At 38.0% G+C, this 21,461-nt stretch overlaps 5 protein-coding genes across 10 annotated transcripts; 3 read left to right on the forward strand and 2 right to left on the reverse strand.

The window, feature by feature from the left end:
- Positions 1–75: 75 nt before the first annotated feature.
- Positions 76–2,987, forward strand: psenen (presenilin enhancer, gamma-secretase subunit). Its single transcript, XM_042423512.1, has 4 exons — positions 76–183; positions 599–679; positions 1,727–1,831; positions 2,324–2,987. The coding sequence occupies exons 2-4, from the start codon at positions 619–621 to the stop codon at positions 2,461–2,463; spliced, it is 306 nt and encodes a 101-aa protein (XP_042279446.1). The 5' UTR covers positions 76–183; positions 599–618; the 3' UTR covers positions 2,464–2,987.
- Positions 2,988–4,422: 1,435 nt separating this feature from the next.
- hspb6 (heat shock protein, alpha-crystallin-related, b6) lies at positions 4,423–6,162 on the forward strand. Of its 2 annotated transcripts, none has more exons than XM_042423511.1 (4): positions 4,423–4,618; positions 4,711–4,892; positions 5,373–5,495; positions 5,593–6,162. In XM_042423511.1, the coding sequence occupies exons 2-4, from the start codon at positions 4,737–4,739 to the stop codon at positions 5,746–5,748; spliced, it is 435 nt and encodes a 144-aa protein (XP_042279445.1). In that variant the 5' UTR covers positions 4,423–4,618; positions 4,711–4,736; the 3' UTR covers positions 5,749–6,162. The 2 variants fall into 2 exon arrangements, with proteins under 2 accessions (XP_042279445.1, XP_042279444.1); XM_042423510.1 differs by having other exon boundaries at positions 4,430–4,618; positions 5,590–6,162.
- Positions 6,086–11,944, reverse strand: proser3 (proline and serine rich 3). Of its 5 annotated transcripts, none has more exons than XM_042423434.1 (13): positions 11,643–11,944; positions 11,298–11,370; positions 10,927–11,180; positions 10,548–10,690; positions 10,304–10,407; positions 9,572–9,657; positions 9,359–9,492; positions 8,959–9,197; positions 8,326–8,849; positions 8,075–8,255; positions 6,832–7,006; positions 6,402–6,483; positions 6,086–6,242 (listed from the first exon to the last, which is right to left on the reverse strand). In XM_042423434.1, exons 1-13 carry the CDS (start codon positions 11,723–11,725, stop codon positions 6,191–6,193), a joined length of 2,130 nt encoding a protein of 709 aa, XP_042279368.1. In that variant the 5' UTR covers positions 11,726–11,944; the 3' UTR covers positions 6,086–6,190. The 5 variants fall into 5 exon arrangements, with proteins under 5 accessions (XP_042279368.1, XP_042279367.1, XP_042279371.1 ...); XM_042423433.1 differs by having other exon boundaries at positions 11,298–11,385; XM_042423437.1 differs by having other exon boundaries at positions 11,298–11,366; positions 11,463–11,732.
- Positions 11,945–12,073: 129 nt separating this feature from the next.
- On the forward strand, positions 12,074–16,439 carry lin37 (lin-37 DREAM MuvB core complex component). The gene is made up of 9 exons (XM_042423507.1): positions 12,074–12,535; positions 12,797–12,872; positions 12,963–13,013; positions 13,186–13,215; positions 13,399–13,484; positions 13,657–13,817; positions 14,509–14,640; positions 14,757–14,830; positions 16,046–16,439. The coding sequence occupies exons 1-9, from the start codon at positions 12,502–12,504 to the stop codon at positions 16,131–16,133; spliced, it is 732 nt and encodes a 243-aa protein (XP_042279441.1). The 5' UTR covers positions 12,074–12,501; the 3' UTR covers positions 16,134–16,439.
- A 1,175-nt stretch (positions 16,440–17,614) lies between these two features.
- On the reverse strand, positions 17,615–20,133 carry LOC121905311 (chemokine-like receptor 1). Its single transcript, XM_042423492.1, has 2 exons — positions 19,912–20,133; positions 17,615–19,270 (listed from the first exon to the last, which is right to left on the reverse strand). The coding sequence occupies exons 1-2, from the start codon at positions 19,919–19,921 to the stop codon at positions 18,189–18,191; spliced, it is 1,092 nt and encodes a 363-aa protein (XP_042279426.1). The 5' UTR covers positions 19,922–20,133; the 3' UTR covers positions 17,615–18,188.
- Positions 20,134–21,461: the final 1,328 nt, after the last annotated feature.

A 21,461-nucleotide genomic window follows, 5' to 3' on the forward strand; every position in this document is an offset into this window, starting at 1 on the left:
TTCACACTTCAGTACGATAGGTGGCGGTATGCAGCACAGATTGGTGTACCTGCGATCAAAAAAAAAAAAAAAAAAAGAGACGAAGAAGAGGGAGGAGTATGGTTCTGGAGAAGAAGAAGTAGGAAGTGTTGTATCCATTTAATTTGCGACGACTCTCTTGACTCTTGGCTTTCTAAATATCAGGTAAATTTTCACATTATGTGTAAGTTAGTATTTTTCCCCTCAGAAACACTATAAATGGCTTCGCCCAGTAAAATGAGACCGATGTAAGTTACTGCCACGGCTGTTTATAGCCAAATTAGTCGGAAGCTAACGAAGTGCTAATGTTAGCCTGACGTGATTTTTTTGTGTCATCTGACTGTGCAAACTAGGTCAACAAGCATTAAAAGCCTGCTTTATATTGCTTGAATTCTGTATAATTTTCTTATCGTTACTTTTCAGTCATATCCAGGCCAGAGGGCAAGTCGCAATCTTTTCCCATTCTTAGATATGACTAGCCTAGCAGCAGCATCTTTTACCAGAAGTCCCAATGTCTTTTAGGTTGTTGTGTCCAGTTTGTTATGTTCTGTAATCTTTTTCTTTCTTTCTCTGTCCCCAGGATCCCCCCCAAAAGTCACCATGAACCTGGAACGACTGCCCAATGAGGAGAAACTTAGCCTATGCAGAAAATATTATTTAGGTGAGAGCACTTAAAAAATGTATCCTGCAGATACATAGGGCAGTAACGTATATTGCTGCCATCAGTTTTCCACAAAATCTACGTATCTAATTAAAACAAGCATTTCTCGTTATGATTTGTTTAATTGCCATGTTGTTATTACAAGGGTAGGGGTAGTATGTTCTTGTTTGATTAACATCTTGACAAGTGTCAAGTCGTAGTAAATCACCAGTCTAATTTGATACCAAACCTACACACAATAATTTTTACACATATGCTCAAAAAACAATAATGAAAGCAGCCCACAGCCATTATACATAAACACATCCTGCCACATGTATACATCGAAAATGTAATATTATTGATCAATCATATGATGATGTGATTGCTTTAGGCTATAGTGTCTCTTGAAATGGAAAGGATCCTTTTTTCAGGATAAGAACAAACTGTCTTATCACATTAGAGAAAAAAGTTCCTTGTTTTAATCAGATAAGCCAGTATGTCATTATTATGAAATACAATGATTTTATAAAATATTAACGTTTTCTTATATATCAAGATAAAGTGACATGTTTTTAAAACAAAAAAGTTTCTTATTCAAATGGTATAATCTGGTATCTAGTAATAATGAGAAAATATGTCATACTATGAAAAATATCTTGTTTTAACGTTTTTACATTATAGCCTACAAGAAACATACAGCACCAGTCAACAGCTTGGACACGCCTACTCGTTCTAGGGGGTTTTTTTTCTTTTAAATTTTTTTTTTTTTGTCATGGTGGCAGCAATATGCTGACATAGATACAAACACTGTGATACTGAATTTTACCTCCATGTTGGTTCATAAATTCTGCGTACAGGCAAGTAATGTTACACTTGCCTCTATAATTTGAATGTCCTGATGTAGTCCCATTTAGGAGAGGGGGAGGATAGTTTACCAATATTCCAGTCACTGGGCGCATTATGTAAAATAAAGCATGGACTCCTGAATGTTGACTAAATTTGCCTAAATATTAATTCAGTAGTAGTACAGGTTACAGTGTTGTGTTTTTCCTCTGTCTCTCTTAGGTGGCTTTGCATTTCTCCCATTCCTGTGGCTCGTCAACGTTGTTTGGTTTTTTCGGGAGGCTTTTGTTAAGCCAGCCTACACTGAACAGCTCCAGATAAAAACCTGTGAGTGTTAAAACCGCTAATTTAACACCTGATGTTTTGAATATTCATGTAGCACTTACTTAGTTTTAATAGCAAATACAATGCCTTACAATACATAAGTTAAACATTTTCCACTTGTTGTTTTCCTCAAGTATAATGCGGATTTATCACAATATGTAATATGTTATCACAATACAATTTATCTAGGCTCCTGTGATTACTAGTTTCACCAGTATTGTTACCATTTGGTAAAAATGCTTGTGACTTTCAACAGAGGCATGGCAGTAAATGTTTGGAAACCACTGGTTTACCTGCTTGGAAGAAGTTACAACAGCTATGCAGTTTTCCTAAATACTAGTTGGCACTAGTTGCATTTACAATTTGATGGGCTGTATTCTGTAATGAAAGTTTCATGCCAAGAACATAATGTAGGTGAATGACACACCAGTGTAACAATTGTTTTAACAACATGCCAACTAAATTTGTGTGTGTGTGGTTTTTTTTTTTATCTAGATGTGAAGCGTTCAGCGCTGGGGTTGCTGTTATGGGTAGCAGTACTCACCACGTGGATTACAATTTTCCAGCACTTCCGAGCAGAATGGGGGGAGGTGGGAGATTACCTCTCCTTTACAATTCCACTCGGCATTCCTTGAGACATTTTTTGATGATAGGTCTTGAAAGTAACTATAAGGGGCCAAAGAATATTTCTTGAACTGTAGATGAAGATTTTGATGGATTTATTGATCTCTGGAGCTAAATTCAATGGCTGAATAATGCATTATCAGAGTAATTCCCTATGTCTTTAAAAGGTAAATGCTGTAGGACTGGAAAACTCAATTTTCATGTTTTTTTTGTGCTTGACAAGGCATTTGAGAAAGTTCTTTGGTCTTAGTGTAGGCTAATTAATCTTGTGTAGCAGACTATGTTAACTGTCATGTACAGTATCTAACAGTATCTCATGACAAAGCTGGATGTGCAGGCTATAGGTTTGTTCAAAACATTCAACTAAAGATACAGCAAACTGTTTTTTTCCCCCTTGATTTTAAAGAGTTGTAAATGACACTGCTTTTCGTAAAATGTTCATCTTGGATGTTAAAGTCTGTGTTTGATTGTGTACCCAAAACTATTTTTACTCTTGTATGAATGACAAATAAAAAAACAACATAAAGCTTCCAAATTACAATGTGAAGGACATTTTGTTTGGTGACACATCAGTGAGCTATTTTCTCCACATATATACTCCAAATATTCTGAATTACAACAGAAGTCTCAGAGTCTGGACAATCACTGGCGCCTGTTGTGAAACCCAGTAACTTAATCCCACCAAATGCCCCCACTTCCCTATCATCCTATATGAGTCATAACATAATTGGTTGCCATTTTTAGTTACTCCAGTCAAAGCTTAAGTGACAGGTTTTACATTACTAACAGGGAGAACATGTTCCCGTACATATCTGCTGACTCCTCTATAGTGTGCCAAGAACAAGTCAGAAATATCATCACGTACAGCGCTTGTCAGGATGCGAGGTCTCACTTAATAAAACTGATTTATAGGGAGAGAATTATGAAGTGAGGTCCTTTTATGGACGCATATTGTTTCCACGTGTTGTGTTATGTGTCTTGTGTGTGTGTGTGTGTGTGTGTGTGTGTGTTACTCAAGTATCTAGATACAATTACTTGTATTTGCAAACCTACTAAACCTTTTTCTGTTTCTGATTTTGAGGCACTTAAGCCACTTCATACGTCACTACATATAAGACAGCATTGTACTTTTTACTTCCCTATATTTACATGATAACTAGACTTGTTTATTATTTTATTAATAAAGATTTTACACCCACAACATTCAATCATTATGAAATACAATGTATTGTCATAGATTAAACTACCCTGCAAAACATAAAGTTAAAAGTTAAAATTGGCTGCCGCAACATTAAAATACTACACATAGGCTGCACATTAATGCATCAGTAATAATCCAATAATGTAATAATAAAGTTACTCACAGACTCAAATTTTTGGCATTATGACTTTTACTTATGATACTTTATATACATTGTGCTGATAATTCTTAAGTAGTTAAGGTTTTGAAAGTCGGATTTTATACTTGTAATTAAGTATTTTCACATTGTAGTATTACTACAGTTACTTAATTCAGGATCTCGAATGTTCTTCCACCACTGTTATGGGTGAGTGATGAGGGGAAGGTTGCTTTTTGGTACTACACGTGCACCGCCATGTGCTCGGGATGTCCCCGCTGTCACTGTCTGTCTGACATCAGCTCACGAGGGTCAACAACCGTCTTTTGAACTTATTTTTGGATAGACCTTCCTTGACAACCTAAGTTGTTAACAGATCTGATGACTAAACCTGAGCAGTTCCTTCATAAAGGTGCCATCAACCCCAGGAATAAACTGTTGACAACATTCATGTTAATAGCAGCCAATAAACACGTTAATTTGCCAAATCCTGCAACAGCTGCGTCACTTCCAAAACAAAACACTCTTTATCCGATACGGCCCTAGCTGCCTGAACACCCAAGGGTACGCCTAAGTCTAGAACATAACAGAGGCAAGGTGCCCCCACTATGAATTCCCAGCTTATTATGCAACCCCAGTATAAAACACAGATCATAACAGTCACGTCCAGCACCCAGAGGGAGAGGAACGCGGAGTCAGACAGACTGGCGCACTAGTACATCTCTACTTCTCCCTGTGCCTCATTCAGGACTTAACAAGGAACGCAAGCACTTAAATAGGGGCTGTCCCTTGCTTTGCACACTAGTTTGGTCAGGGAATTCAACCAGAGGTAAGCTGTGGCCGCTGTTAATTTGAAGTGTGACTTGCTGTGGTCTCAACTGCCGTTTTATCAATTCTCCTTTTTTTTTTTAAAAAAAAAAGAAAAAATTCCTCTTATCAGATCTGAAATGGACTTCATCCTGGCACCCACTCTCCCAGTTGGTGGCATCCCATGGGAGAAGGTTTTACCACCTCTTATTCCTCGGCTGAACGGGACTTACGGACAATGCAACTGGTATCCGAAATTACTAGTTCCAGAGACTGATAATACCAGCTCTGCAGAGGTGAGTCACTTTAATTCACTAAGCTAAGTCCTGCACACGTTAGAATGAGAACAGTTTATTGCAATTATTTTAATTGACTTGCATGAAGACACACACAAAAAGAACAATGATAGCATCCCATTTTTTTCTACGATGGTATTCTTTTCTTTCTTTGAGAATCCACGCTTTCTGACTTAAAAGTAGTCCCTTTATTTTTCAGATTTGAAAACCGTATTTATTTTGTCTCAAAGTTCATTAAGGTAGCGTTCTAAGTAGCATTTTATGGATGAACATCATTAGGGGTAGTTAAAAGCTCTGAAAAAGCTTGCAAGTGGATTTGTTTTCTCTAACTACTGTTTTCAAGATCAATAATGAACTTTCAGACTCAAATATATATGTATACTGTGAAGGAAATCACAATTAAGAGCATAGTGGCCATTAGCTGTGCTTGGGTTTTCTTTTAATATCTCCATAATAATGTAATTTGCCTTGTGTTGGTAGGTAACCTGTGATGACAGCGGATTTACAGTCCAAGTTGATGTTAAGCACTTTAACCCAGAGGACCTACTGGTCAAAGTGACAGGAGATTTTGTGGAGGTGCAGGGAAAGCATGAAGAAAAAAAGGTTGGTATTCTGTGAGGAACATCTCTGTTTTTTGAGGTTATTTATAATAACTATGAACTATCTCATAAACATGTATTCCTCTATGTTTTGTTAGAAGGACGGTCCTGGGTTGACAACACGGCAGTTTAACCGGCGCTACCGAATCCCAAAGGGAGTAGATACCATGGCTTTGGAATCTGCAGTTTCTCCAGAAGGCATCCTTATCATATCTGCACCCATGCTGCAAACTGAGAACTCAGGATCCCTGACCTAATCACATTAACACCCAATTCATCATGTATGAAAACAAATGCAAAACACCATTAAGAGCACATAGACACAGACAGAAATAATTTCAGGATCATCCAGTCACAGCAACACTCACCATGTGCCAATACACACATTTGATATGTTCCTGGCACTGTTCTAATATTCCCTGCTCTTTGAGGTTTGTATATACTGCTCTGCTATTACTCATGACTGTTACATAATGTTTCAAGGAACCAGTCTCTGTAAATATTCTGTGTTCACAGTTCAAACTGCTGCTTCATTTTGTGCAACTTTTGTAAAATGCACTGTATTGTGATTGTGATTAATTATGCACACAAACGTAACTCCGAAGTTTTTAATGTGGAAATATATCTTCAAAAAAGTAAAAATAAACTATGTCTTTATAAAGTAAAAAATCTACTGCCTCCAGTGTCTGTTGCCAAAGTTCAAGTAACTTGTTGCTTGTCCAGGAATTCATCCAACAAAGAGTCCACTTCACTGAAAGGAAAAATACAGTAGATTAATCTTCTGGAGTTTGAGAGGCTTTATTTAGCTACAAGAGCTACATTCCACATCATCCTAAGATAATCAGCCTTCAAAAGCTACATAATATTCCATAAATCTTGAGTAAGGTATTACATAATTGTCAGATGTTACCTGATCTGCTCCTTCACCCATTTTCTCTGTTTGCGAAGGACTTGTAGTAAAGGGTCATCTTCAAACTCTTTTTCATCCGAATCTGACAATAAAAAAGTAATGTAGGTGGAAATTAGCAGACAAGAAAGCAGATATTGAAATATAATCAGCACACATTTATAGAGGGCAAGAAAACATGTTATTGTTTTGTTCTAATTTGAACCCCAAAAATGTAGTAATGACTATGGCATCTAACAGTGGTCAAACTTCAACATGGATAACAAATGTTAGTGGTTCACATACAAACAGTATGCATGAAAAAGAAAGTTCTAGGGGTTTTGACATGGACTGCTTTGGAATGTAGGGAGTGGCAGCTATTCATAGGTCCGAATATATTGTCCACAATTAACCACAGGTTAAAGGTTGGTGCTCTTTGCTGCCATAAACTCACCTTCAGCCTCTTGCAGCAGCTGTGAAATGACCTCCATAGAGTTGTATGCATTGCATGGAGGAATTGAGGACTGTGGAGGTGCGGAGGAGGCTGCGCACAGAGGAGAAACCAACGAGACAGGAGTCCTTTGTGCAGGAGATGAATCCACCGTAGGGAACAATACCTCTGAAACAACCTGTCAAGACCCAATGAGAACACCCTACTGGTTAATGCAGCTATCGATTATCATAATGATAAATGGGCTGTTGAATTTTATAATCATCCCAATTGACTAAGCATGAACCCAAATCACAAATGCTGCTGGCATAGTTAATGCTATTCACAAACCCCCAACAAAAGCACTGCTTCCCAATGCTGTCACATCACTGAAACCAGGTTTGTTTCCATTTTTTGCAACCTTTTTTGTAATTTGAGGGAAATACAAAACATATAAGCTCATAAAATGTGATGTATTTCTATATTTAAATATACTCAACAGTATATGAAAGTAGTTGAAATGACCCCCACCTGGACCAACAACAAGGGACATTCCTCATAAGTCATTTTACTTTTGATAATAAAATACATTTTGCCACTAACATTCTCTCACTTTTGCTTAAAATTTCAATGCTCGACTTATATTGCATCATAGTATTGCTGCTTTTTTTATTGCTGCAAAGAAAATTATCAGAGTACCAGTGCTACTTCTACTTGTCAGTGCATCAATTTAGTCAAAACTACATAAACAGAAAAGGAACCTAACTTTTGTGCCAAAGATATGTGACACAAAATCCTTCCTCATTTAGGCAGCAAACCAGATACCCTTGCAAGTGTGCAACTTACACATCCTCATTTTTCAAACCTGGTATTAATGTACGCAATGAAGTACGATGGATGGTTGAGCATGTGGCGGCAAGGTTGAAATATGAAACAACACTGGTGGTGCCAGAGAAATAACAAGAACTACTACGATTCAGAAATGTGATTGTGTCAGTAAATAAAAAGAATTTGCCAGCAAATAGTTCTTTTTTTCCAACCTTGTTTTTGTCCATCATTCCAATTCCTAATTACCTAACAATTTACTCTCTATTATTTGCACTTCCCTGTTGTGATCACTTAACAAAAATTAGGACCACTTGTAAATTTATGGAATCTGGACTATCAAGTTATTAAGATAGCAGTAAAAAAAACCATTAAGACAGGAATACACAGGCTGTCTCCCTGGGTTTATAGTGCATGTGAATGAGTCAAACTACATACTGACCTGTCCTAATGCACTATGGATTGGAGACGGTGGTGGTGCATGATCACCAGTACAGCTCTCACTGGGAAACTCCTGTTGATGCTGTTCTGCCCATGACATGACCTTTTTGGAAACTCTTTGATGTGAAGAACTTCTGTTTGTGGAGCTAGGCCCGTCAGCGTGTTCACTATCCACAATGCATCTGCAGAAAAATGTATATTAAGCATTCAGACTTGAAATTTGTACACTGTGTGCATGTTTTAATACTTTACCTTGATAATTTCTTCTGCTTTCTGATGGCCACTGCTGTCTTCTTCTCATTCTTCTCCAAATCCTTTGTTGGAGTTTTCTCTTTCTTATTCCTCTCAGTTTTTTTGTGATGATGACTAGGCCACTCTGCTTGTATAGCTCCAGATGAAGCAGGTGGTGGGGATGGAATATGTTTACAAATGGGCTCATCAGCTGAGGTGTCTTTTAGCTTTCCAGGGTTCGGGGTCTTTTTAGGGACAACTTTGGGCAGAGAATCATCTAACCTCTGTGAAATTCTTTGCTGCTCGCTAGCATGAGATGACTGGATGGGACAGGGTAAAACATCACAGAGTAAATGCATGTGGGCAGGAACATGGGCAATAGAATGAGGCTGAGAGACTGAAGAGCCAGAGGCAGCAAAGGTAGGGAAGGAAGGTGGACCTGAGGCTGGTGGACAGGGTCCGTGGGCTTCTTTGTTTTCTGGCTGGGGAGCAGTGATGTGTGAGTGAGAGGCTCTTTGTGAGGGTTCAGGAGGTTGAATAGTTTGCTGTTGTTGTAGATGAAGAAAGGACAAAGAAAGTAGAAATTATTCTGTAAATCTGGAATAAATATCATAAAAAGAAAATGGTGTAAATATCAAACACTATGACTCCAACCTTGTAAGCCTGTCCATTGGCTGACGGATAGCATAGACTGGGGCCCTGCCAGCTAAATGTGGAACCATGAAGACTGGAGTGTTGCTGGGACTGGGACCACTCCCTGGCCTGCTCCATCTTTCTCCTTAAACGCCACTGGAACAGGATGTCCTCTTCTGGGCGCGCAGGGGGCACCAAAGAAGGAAAGCCAGGAGATTTTTGGGAGGACACTGCTTGAACAGAATCTGATCTGGCTTTCGCTGTAAATATAAACAAACACATTGCACAATAACACTGACACAGCAGTACAGTTGCAAAAGATGAGTCACTTGCTGGAGGTTGCACAAGAGGGCACAGCACTGTGAAAGTTCTCATGGGAAGAAAACAAAAAACAGTATTCTACCCCACACTCTTGCCTCACCAGTAGTATATTTTATCAAACTGGGAATCCATAATCTTCGCACTGGCTCATCTACGCTGACTGGAGAAGAGAAATCTGAGCATGCCAGGCCTTCTGAGCTGACAGGGATAGATCCGTCACTGAGAGTACATTCACTGTTAGAAAGACAACAGGTTATATACAGCTGAAGGAATGAATTAATCTATGATTAGTGTAACTAGCTGGTATTCATACCCTCTCTGCAGAAGTCTGCTGGCCCTCTCTTGAAGGTGTATTATCTCTGTGTCATCACATTCACCTTGTGAGGTGTCTGACAAAATCTGAGACACAAAGAGAAAAGGCAGAACACTGAATAAGCCACAACTTTGCAACTTTGATATTTTAATATAAAGAACATTAACAATACTGTGTAAATAAATAAAACTAGGATAACTAGTTACATTTGCAGCATTTGAGCAAAAAAAATCGAATCAGTCACACTCATTTGTTTGGCCTTATCTTGCTAACAAACATACTGAGGTTCTTTTATAATTTAGCGAGGATGATGCATTTGACAGGAGCTGGTAGAAGGAGCCATAAATGTAGCAAGCATGGTGACATAAATAATGGCTTCCCAGGTATTTAGTAAACACAGAGGCTTCCAAATGGACTTGTGGTGTGGGGTTGAAATATAAATATTTATATGTCAGAATAAGGGGTCTGTTCTGCAGACACTGGTTTCTGGGCATTCAGACAAACCTGGCACAAACCAGAGCAGCATGTAGACCCAATAATCCAAAGTAAGAGCATAAGTAAGGATGTAAAAAGGTTGTGTTTTTAAATACTTTTCTATGGAATAAATATATACTTGGGTACATTTTGAAAGTTTCCTCAAACAATACACCTATCGTTATTGTTTAGTTAAGAAAGACAACACAATAACACTATATTGTGCACTCAATATGTTTTTTCAACAAATGCACTCACACTATGGGCTCCTCTGCATTGGGAAGGTGTTCTGTCAAGTCGACGTTGTCCAGCTGGGCTGAAAATGGAGGGAATATGGTCATCTCTTAGAGGCAGGGTTGCATCTGTTCAGGGGAAGAGGTTCCACAGAAAGATTTTACCAGAAAAGTTGCCTTTTCCCCAGAATGTAGGAGCTGATAACACTTACTATAACCCCCTACACTGAAAAACAGTATGTTTGCAATAAGTAACAATGTATCTTTGCCTGTGGTTTTAGTTGGTGTTGAACTGGGGGGTAAAGATGAGGGTGACATCCACCAGAAAGGCAGCTCCTCTCCAACGGCAGAAGACATTTGCTGGCGCTCCTCTCGGCTCTGTGGCTGACCGTGGCGAAAACGTTCCATGTATCTGGCGGAGCAAAGATCAATGCTGGTTATAGGAGGTGATTCAAACAGAAACATAAAGGAACTACTGACAGGCTCTATATCTTCTAGTCTTTACCTCATAGTCACCACAACATTGTCTTGTTACGACGTGAATTACAGTATACAACTTTTCATGTTTTTTCTGCAAAAAAAAAGTTATAGGAGGATAGGGCATGAACACTGTTACATTTTAGGGCTAAGGTCTAAACTAAAGCATACTTTGCCAGTACTGAATCCTGCTGAACTCCTAGTTCAGAGGACACAGTGGATTTCCCTGCTCTTGTAGACTGTTTGGCCGTCTCTATGCCAGATGAGGCTACTGTAGTGTTAGTAGGAGAGGATCTGCTGTCAGTGGAGGGCCAAGACTCTGCAAAAGTAGGTTGCCCATCTGTGGCGTCCAAATGGCAGTGAGGCTTCTCAAACATGTGTACTTTTGGACTGTCGTGCTGGTTTGAACACACAGGACTCAGAGTCTACAAAAGAGCAGAAAAATGACTGAGGTGTTGGTGATGATTTAGTAACATGTGAATATGATGTGCAGAATCAAACATGTCTTGCAGTGTATGTATAAAGTTTCCTTTAAAACATACCGTTTTTTTCTTTTTCTTTGACAGGGAATGGGTCCGGGAGGGGTGGTAATTTGTCTTCCCCACTGAAGTCTGCCTTGTGAACACAGCACTAATGTAAAACATACACATATTATCAATTGTGACTGTTGCTTCTAGTACTATAAAAATGTGTTCTTCAGATCTTACCTGGATTTTATAGATTTCATAACAGCTTTAGAATGACAGAGATGATTCACAATAGCACTAAGGTCAGGATGGTGGTTTTTAGTTGTGGGTTTGATTTATGCCTGGTCCTAACAAAGCCCACTGACCCAAAAACTGAAGCTGGATCAGGGTGTGTGGCTGACAGGGTTACATATGTCTTACTGTAATATCACTTGAAAGATGAAGACCACGTTATCCTCCGGTCTTCCGAGTGGACTTGGATGTTCACAAAAGAAAGTTACCATGGAATCAAACGCTTGTACGCCACAAACAGTCCATATGAAAGCATATTAAGTTGCTACCGTTGGCTGTTTGATGACTTGTCTATCCTACAAGTCCGACTGTTTTGACTAAACACAACATTACTTCGCTATTTTTGACAAACACGACATTGTAAAGTCGGTGAAGTCAAAAAGAGCGTCACTGTTTATGCCAATCGTTATTTACTAAAACACACATAGCCAATAGGTAACAAGCTTAATATGATAGACATGACATTCCCCCAATCACGTAGAAGGATCGTGATCCGTAAACACCAATCAGCTAATAGGAAACCAACAGCGCGCGGAAGAGGAAAGTCTGCTGTGAAGGCTATGGTCAAAAGCTAAGTTAGCAAGCTAACGTCACGGCACTTTATAGTAAATAAAACGGCCAGTCTGTGTTATATTTGAACTAAATGCACGGAGATCGCTAGGGCTAACTACTAGTTAGATAACCGTGCTATATGTAACTGTAGATAACGTTGGGTCAGCGAACTAGTGTTATCCAATGGTTAAGGCTAACGTAGAAGGTGGCTAACGTTAACCATTTGTAAACGGTCGTAACCTAACCGCAGACAGCAACCAAACATCCTGCAACAGCTAGTTGTCCTTAGTTAATGGTGTTTAGTAGCGTCAGTTACAAGTCAGTTTTAGCCTAAAGACACTGTGCTTTTCGGTCACCGACGGCGAACTTCTGAGTTTTTTTATTTATTTAAAAGTTTATTCATTTAACGTGCGGAATTTACTGAAAGGCGGAGATAATGCACCACGTCAAGATCAAGACCGAAAGGCCAGGTGAGCGGTTCCCCTCTAACAAGCTTTCAGGTTATATTTTCTATATTACTAATAAAAAAAAGTCTCCCAACCCAAAATTAATTTGATATAAAAGTCCTCTTGACTCAGCCATTGCATGTGGCGTTATAGTCACGACTCAAAATCAGTAATTAAAGATGAGGATGTAACCTGCCTGCAATATAAATACTTCATTTGTATCTGTGAGTAACTAATGTTTCACAAAGCACCCTCTGTTTACAACTATTATTATTACTTTTGCAGATTTAGAGGGGACTGGTGCACGCAGCAGACTGGATGCGGTTTTAAAGGGACTGGTAGAGAAGAGTGAAAATGAAAAGTCAGTAAAATACTTATTATTAATATTTGAAGCCCCTGTAATTTTTGTGATTTCTTTCCAGTCAAACTAGTTTTATTGTATTTTGAACAGGGAGCAAAATGAGGGTGATACTGGAAAAATATCAGTGGACTCTTTAAACAAGTAAGGATCAATGATTTTTGAATTTGATATGCCATAGTAAAATTTTATAGATTGTATTATACACTGTAGTTGATACTGTGAAGTTGATGAATGGCTTAGGTTTATTTCAACATGAAACAAATGACCAAGGTCTATTTTTGGTAAGATTTCTTATTTCACTTGCTCTCTTCAGGGATTTGTCTCCATCATCTGCTGGGAAAAGGCAAGTGTCTGTATTTTTCAACCAGGGCTAACAGTAACTGTTCATTGCCTTTTTATGTAAGAAAAAAAAAGTTGTATGTCTGCATGCAATAATAGATAAAAAAATGTACAAGAAGCAATGTGAATTTGATTTTTTTTGTACATGTTTCAAAGTCCTCATCCTTGTTTTGATTTTTTTTTTCAGGGCATCAGCACGATTTCCACAACACCGGCGGAAGAAGAGAAAAGAAATGGATGAAGGCATACCAGAAAGCAATCAGCATAAACAAAGTAAACTTGGTGGAAGTTTTGGCCCTTAAAATTATACAGTGAGAAATCACATTCTAATATTTGTCCTCATTGTCACTCAGTTAATGTGTGATTACTTTCCCGTTCATTGTGAAAGTTCTTACTTTTTTTTTTTCTTTTATCTTGTCATCTTCTTTCTTTCTCCATTTGTCAGATGCTTACATTATCAAGTTGTTTGATCGCAGTGTAGATCTGGCTCAGTTTAATAACAGCACCCCTCTGTATCCTATCTGCCGTGCCTGGATGAGAAACAATCCTTCTGTTCGAGAGCCAGCTACTTCCCCAAGCCCTCCACACAGCATTGTAGAGGAAGAGGTGAGGCCATTCAGTTATGTTGAATAAATTCAGCTTTATTCAAAATTGGCAAAAATCACCAAACAGTACAAATATAAATCCTGTATGACAATCTGTCATGTGAGTGTCAAACTCTCATCCACTGTAGACTCGAAAGGTGGCTTTTAAAAAGATTGTAGCTTCTTCCTCTGCAGAGTGCAGCATGGGTTTACAGTAGATACAGTTGACTCCAATGCTGACCTACTTATTCTTATTACATTGCGTTGATTTGTGTCCTTGCGTTTTAGCTTGCAAGGAAGTATGTGTTTGTTATTTGAGGAAAGACAAGTTTCTGTCAAGTTTTTCAGTGTTAATTTTTCAATGCTTTGAGTACCATAAACAAAATTCCATTCACACCTTTTGTGAATGGGGATGGCAGATTTCTCAGCAGTAGATACTATATCTCAGAACCCCTGCAGATAAGACAGAAAATGCAAGTACGTAGTGGAGAAAGTAGTGGTAAGTGGAGAAATGGTTTCTGATTTTTTTTTTTGTAAACACAAGCTTTAAGGAAAGTATTTATGAGAGTATTATAGTACTTACTAGAAAATACAAGTATTTTCCCTAAAGATGTCATTACAACATTGTCTTAGGGCACCATAACATCAGGAAATTTTGTTTTAAATGACTGTTCCACTGAATTCCTCCTTTTTGTATTTCTTTCTTTTGCCAGGTCACAGACATGATGAATGGTAAAGGTCAGAATGTGTACAGACTCCCTCCTCCAACCTCCTGTCCAATCAACAACTCTGGTGAACCCATCAATCTAAGGATCCCACAGACTGAAAAACCCACTGTTACCAAGGTTCTGTATAATTTGCACATGTGAATTGTTCTTTTACTTGCATTGTGACAGTAAATTGCACATTTCTATTATCATACCAGTGTACGTTAAACTGAACATTTTCTCTCTCTCCACAGTCAGCAGATTCAGTTCCTATATCAGGTTCCCTCATATGTGACCACATGGAACGTTGGAAAAAGATACGACAGAAGTATGTTACTCATGAAAAGTAATTTGGGACACTCTTAAGTTCTTCATTTGTTGATGAGAAGTGACTGAATGACTTTTATTGTGCTTGTTCTGAACAGAAACAGAATGTTAAAGTTGTTGCATGCATTTCAGCCCTTGCCACATAACCAGGAGCAAACTTGATTTCAGTCAGCATTCCATTCATCCAAGCTAGACTTGCTGAATGGTAAAAATAGAACTTTTATAAAAGCTCACATTTTCCTACAACCTTTACATCTGCCAGTTTACTCTATATGGTCTCTGTAGTGGTTGTTAAATTTAATTTCCTTGTGCATAAGAAGCTTGACATGGTGCTGTCATGGGTCATGTAAGGGTCCGACCTGGCTCATACTATCACTGGGAAAGATGGGTTATTAGTATTAAACTTGTCATATAACTCTCAAATATATTTTGCTTCATACACCAGACATGTTTGTGTGCTACTTTGGAGCATGGTAGAAGAGTTGAAAGGAAGAGTTGTTTGGCGAAGAGTAATTTAATTTTGGTAGCCTTGTACTGCACCTCACTGTGTGCATTCTCAGAGTTAGAAACTGGGAAAAGTGGTTTAAAACAACACTAAATCGCATTGGAACTTGCCTCTTGGTTGAACAAAGGGTCATTTTCATTTGCACATCAAAATCAAATCAAATTAATTTATAAAGCACATTTAAAAACAACAGCAGTGGACCAAAGTGCTGTACAACCATGATAACAAAGGCAATGAAAACACAATTAAGACGCAAAGGCCGGTTTAACAGAGAAAGAGACATTTCTTGGTTTTAACACACCGAGTTAAAAGTCAAGGAATAAAAATGAATTTTAAGGTAGGATTTAAAAACCAGCAGTGTGGAACCAGTCTAATATGCAGAGGCAACTCGTTCCAGAGTTTGGGAGCTATAACAGCAAAGGCACGGTCACCCCTGTGTTTCAACCTTCCATACGTGTGATATGGGTATTTGAAGCCGCTACTGCATATTCATAGGAGTCCTCAGTGAGGGAGAAGGATATAATTTTAAGAATTAATGAGTTCATTGAACTTATTTTTTTCCCCAGGAAAAAACATGAGACAAATTATTTAAAGCAGAGTATTTTCATATGTCTGGAAGGGGCCTTCACTTTTGTGGAAGAAAAAAAGACACTGAAACATTAAAGTTTGGAATGAGCTAAGCTGAACCATGTTTTTTTCTTTTTTTTTCAGATGGAAGGAGTGCTCCAACAAGAACCAGTTAAGATACAGCGAGAGCATCAAGGTCCTTAAGGAGATGAAGGAGCTCTATGATCGCTAGCTGGATACTTTGCAGCTCTTCAACACAGAATGGACTCTATGCAGTTGGAAGGGAGCCATGCTGTAGCAGTCAATGTTGAAATAAACCTGCCATCTGCACAATAAGACTTATAGGATAAGCATTAATAGAACCTTGAGCCTTAAATAGACCATATTTCCTATGCATTGCAGAAAAAAAATAGTTTGAAGGATGTTTAAGTTTTTAGCAATTTCTTGAGCGGGAAAGTGTTCCAGTGTGATGTGGGAATGTTTTTATTCACATGCATTCTGTGTAGATGTCTGAATAAATGAACTTGCTCATCAGTGATATTTTTCTAGACACACTGTGACTTGTGCATCCTCGACATTAAGTTTCCTTAATTTCAACACACAAATGAGAACACAGCAACTAAGACACACTAAAAGATCTTTATCTTAGAGAATTTATTTAGTCCATAATAATAGCCTATAAATAACATTTGATATTCATAAGACTCAGTCTTTTGACATGCATACCAGTCAACTATCTAAGTGTGTGGTAAAGCCCCAATAACTGCAGATGTAAATGAGATTACAGTTTGCATTTGTCTGTTATTGAACATATCTTTTATATATGTTCCCTGATCCAATGTTGCCAACTTGATGGTTAAAGGAATTACAATGCAGTCATAAAGTGTTAGAACAATGATCTCTTTACTCCAGCAAATTGGATTTACAATTAAGCTGTAGTGACTGCAGACTGTAGTGTGAGTAGCTGACCTCTATACCAGACCAACAGGAATTCTAGCCCATTTAATTAATAATTTTACTCTTATCATATACCAGGCATCAGCTAATGTCCATTGAGTGATGCTTGTGATTCTCCTTCAACATGTGAATGGCATCATCAGTTGGACTGAGGTCAGATGGCTGACTTGGATAGTGACAGACATTCCATATTTGGTCATAAAAGCTCATTGGATACCTTCTTTGCATGTCCTGCTGCATTGTCTGATTACTTTCTGACTGCTCTGTAGTATGTGCGTTATAGGTTTGCAAAGAAATGAAGACTTAGTAAGGTAGCAAGACTTAAACTGTGAATTTAAAATTGGGGAAGTTGCGAAGACTAAATGTATAAGGACTTTTCTATCTATTCTATTCTGCTGTCTTCTAATGCTTACCACGTTTTAGTTCAGAACGCACATAAAGGAAGTGCTTTTGAGATAACAATCTTGCAAGTTGTAAGCTGAGCAATACAGAGAACTGTGTGCAACAATATAGTGTGTGCACTTATGCGATTTGTAAGATAAGGACTAATGTATGAATAAGTGTGTCTAAGAGCTGTGGTTTGTCTGTCTGTGCTCTCAAATCATCTGAGTAGTCTTATTTATGGGGTACTTTCCATTTTGCAAACAAAAGCAGTCAAGCATATACCACATATGTGGTATCCTGTATGATAACATACTGTATGGTGAGTAGTGAGTCATGTTTGTTGCGTTAAAGGAAGAGAAAGAGAACAGCTCATTAATGTTTGTATTTACTGTATTGAAATCTGTAAAGCTCAATTATTGAAGCTCAATGTTTTGTGACAAATTCAGTGAACAGGTAAAAATGCTGGTGCATCAAAATCTTACAAACAAAACAAACATACAGGTGGTATTTTTATCAACTGAATTACAAGCAAATCTTTATCTAATGTCTTCAAAGTTACAGTTTGCAGATACAAAGAAAGCTTTAAATGTTTTACATTAATTGTTACACAAAGAACTTAATATTTACATACTAAACCAACAGTATACCCACAGAGATGTTTTCAGTGCTTCTGGCTAATTAGACCCGTGTTCAGGCTGAAGTTGATCTGGTAGCTATATGATGTAATCAAATTGCATGTTCTATGAAGGTGGAAGGTTCAACAAAAGTAACAGATAGGCAGAGTAACATCTTACTAGTCATAGGCACTTCAAAATTAAAATAAAAACATTAAAATCACACATACTGTAGGCATTACATTCTAGTATTTTTTTTTCTTTTTTACTGTGAAAAGATGTACTGTCTGAATCAGTTTCAGATACCATTTTCCGCTTGTTCCCTACTTTTCCTATTCAGTGCTCAGTGTCTCTCTCTCCTCAGTGTTGACGATTCTGCCTTCTGTGAAGGATAAGGAAGTGAGTGTGCCCTTCCTCTCCACGGGTAAGGAAGAGTCAGACTTCCGGGAAATCCGTGACAAGTGTGATGAAAGGGAGCGAGATGACATAAATGACAGGTGATCCTCTGCCAGGGCACTCTCAAGGACAAGGCATATAGACTGCTTAAGCTTCTTCTGGAATTCATCACACATGAAAACATAGAGAATGGGGTTCAGGCAGCTGTTCAGAAAAGCCAGACTCAGAGACAAAGTACCTCCAATTTTTATGATGCGGATGTGTTCTTGGTTATTAGTGTTTAATTCTATAAGAGAAAAAACATGAAAGGGCAACCAGCAGAAGAAGAATGCAAGAATGACAGAGATAATGATTCGGCGAGATCTACGTTGCCTTGTCCTCTGCAGGCGTCTTGCACGAACACCTATGGCCACATAACAGGCCGTTATTACCAGGAATGGGATGAGGAAGGCCATAACAAAACGAAAAATGCCAAGAATCCATTTTTGTGTGTCGGTTATTACAGGATAAGCACAGTAAATCTTCCCCCCGCCCCCATCTAAAAGGGTGCGAAAAGTGGCATAAGGGGTGCTGCAGACTATAGCCATCAACCAGATAGCAGCACATATGAGCTGAGCTTTGCGAACAGTACGCTTATTTTGTGCCCAAACCACCACACAGGTGGACAGGCAACGATCCAGACTTATGGCAGTCAGAAGAAAGACGCTGGCAAACATATTGACAACAACCACAAAGCTGTTGAGCTTGCACATGACAAGTCCAAATTGCCAGTGGTGACCTTTAGAGACAGCAATGATTGAGAAAATCAGGAAGGCCGTAAAAAGGAAGTCAGCCAGTGCCAAGTTGAGGAACCAAACAGAGTTGACTGTTGTCTTCATCCTGAAGCCTGTCACGTAGACGACCAGACCATTGCCAACCGTCCCAACCACGAAGATCACACAGTAGATGACTACAGAGGCTGTACACACAATTCTGACAGTCATATCCTCCGTAGCTTGTTCAGATACAGTGATGTTATCTGATGAACAAAGAAGAAATGCGTATTAATGACAACCTCAGTCCATTCTGCAACATGTAGTGAGAAAACGAGAATTTGACTGCTTTTATAACCAGATTACACAAGTAATCAGATTTTAATTAACTGTATACTTTTTGTATTTTTAGCATTGTATATTCAAATGCTTCTTTAATTTTTTTAAGCAACATTTTCTAATTTTGTGTAATTTTAAGTTAAATGCCCTACAAATTAATTTAACTTTATTATTACAATAATATTTTTAATAATTTAATTTCTAAAGGGGATCAGTATTGCACATCATAGATCATTTTTGTCCTAGCTTTCCAGACCATTTAGTAGATGATAACTACATTGTGCAACTGTTCTCCTTTATAAAAGGACATTCTATGTAACACTGACCTCTGCTGCACAGTACTAGATTAGATTGGAAGTCACAGAATACTCTCTAATACTTGTAAATTGACTTTCTCACCCATTCCACTCAATTTTGCTTGTGATCAGAAAACACCATATATTAAAAGTCTGACTGAAAATATGGTTTATGCATACCTTTTTAAAATCGGTTTAGCAAGAAATAATGTCAGAACAACTCTCTGTTATTGCAGAAAGATGCAATGCAATATTTTTTTAAAGTATCTTACCAGTCCCCATTTTTCTGTTGCAGCGAGGGTCAGTCTCAATTCTAAGCTTATCGGTATCCTGTATAGCCTTTAGTCATTCTCTCTCACTGATTACTCCTCCTTCTCAGTGCATGCAGCTGCCAATGAAATAGTACTTCTGCTGCAATGTCACTGCACTACAATCTGAACAAAAAATGAAATAAGTTTGTCAAGGTTAGTATATATTGGCGGGTACTTATGTTGTATATTTCATTATATTGGAAAGTATTTGTTATTGTGTAAAAGCCCTTGTGGTTAATTTGTCCTCTATTCTACCAAGTTGAATTCATTCAGACCTTTTTAAACTTGGCTACTTTTTATTTGCATTTTGACAAGTATCTTAAAATACTTTTTTGTCACATGTTTCACAATACCCCTTGTCAGCCCCCTGTCCCCCTATAAAACACACATCCCTCCAACACATACACACACACACACACACACACACACACACACACACACACACACACACACACACACACACACACACACACACACACAACTTCAGAGGAAATTCCTGGAGACTTACCCTCACTATAACCACTACTTTCCTTAACCTAGCCTTAAACTAACCCTAACCTTACCTTAACTTTAAACTAAGTCTCTACCCTAAAATTGAGAATGGTTTACCTTATGAGGACTTGCTTTTTGTCCCCAAATGGGAAGCAAGTCCCCACATGTGAATGTGTAAACAGATTTACAGTATGTCCCCTACAACATGAGGAATACCTGGTACCCTCCAACAAGTCCTCCAAATTAAATGACCACATAGATCATTTGTACCTGCGCCCCAGAACCAGAAAAACAGAAATAGGACTATTGATTTGTGTATATAAAAATTTCCAAGAATAATAATGTTGTAACCAGAAAGTCATCTTTTCTATTGTCTATGACAAGTCCATATACAATATCCTTTTGAGAAAAGTTTTCAAGTTGAAAAACCTTTGAGTAAAGCCCATCATGTACATCAAGCCATAATGCTTCAGAATATATTGGAAGAATAGATGATCAGTAGTTTAAGTGTCATCACAAAATACACAGTTGTTTGTTTTAATTCCAAGTCATTGTTGTAACAATTCACCGGATGGATACACTCTATTTAAAATTATAAAATGGACTTCTTTTGCCTTGAGAGTTATGGGGAATTTTAGATATTTTGTTTGTAACATGTTAGAAGGACTTTTTGAATAGATTTGTGAGATTGAGTTTCTGTAAGACACTATAGGCTTTGAGATGTTATTTAACATATTTCAAATGGTTTTGACCTCATTAAAGTCACAGCCTCCAACTAAAAGTTGTAGGAGACAAGGGGTGATAGGAGAAGAATTTGTTACAATTCCTTTAATTAAACATATAATAGAGTTGGGGATTGGCTTTAGTTGTATATTTAAATATGTTATGGTTGCCAATTAAATCATATCCAAGGCAGAAATTTTCATATGACATGATACAGCCACTACTATCAACTGAGTGAATCACCAACCAAATTCCTTTCTCCATCCAGTCCTTGTGATTTGTTTTTAATTGTGATA

The sequence above is a fragment of the Thunnus maccoyii genome, chromosome 10 (genome assembly GCF_910596095.1).
Source record: "Thunnus maccoyii chromosome 10, fThuMac1.1, whole genome shotgun sequence".
In the NCBI taxonomy this organism is placed as follows: domain Eukaryota; kingdom Metazoa; phylum Chordata; class Actinopteri; order Scombriformes; family Scombridae; genus Thunnus; species Thunnus maccoyii.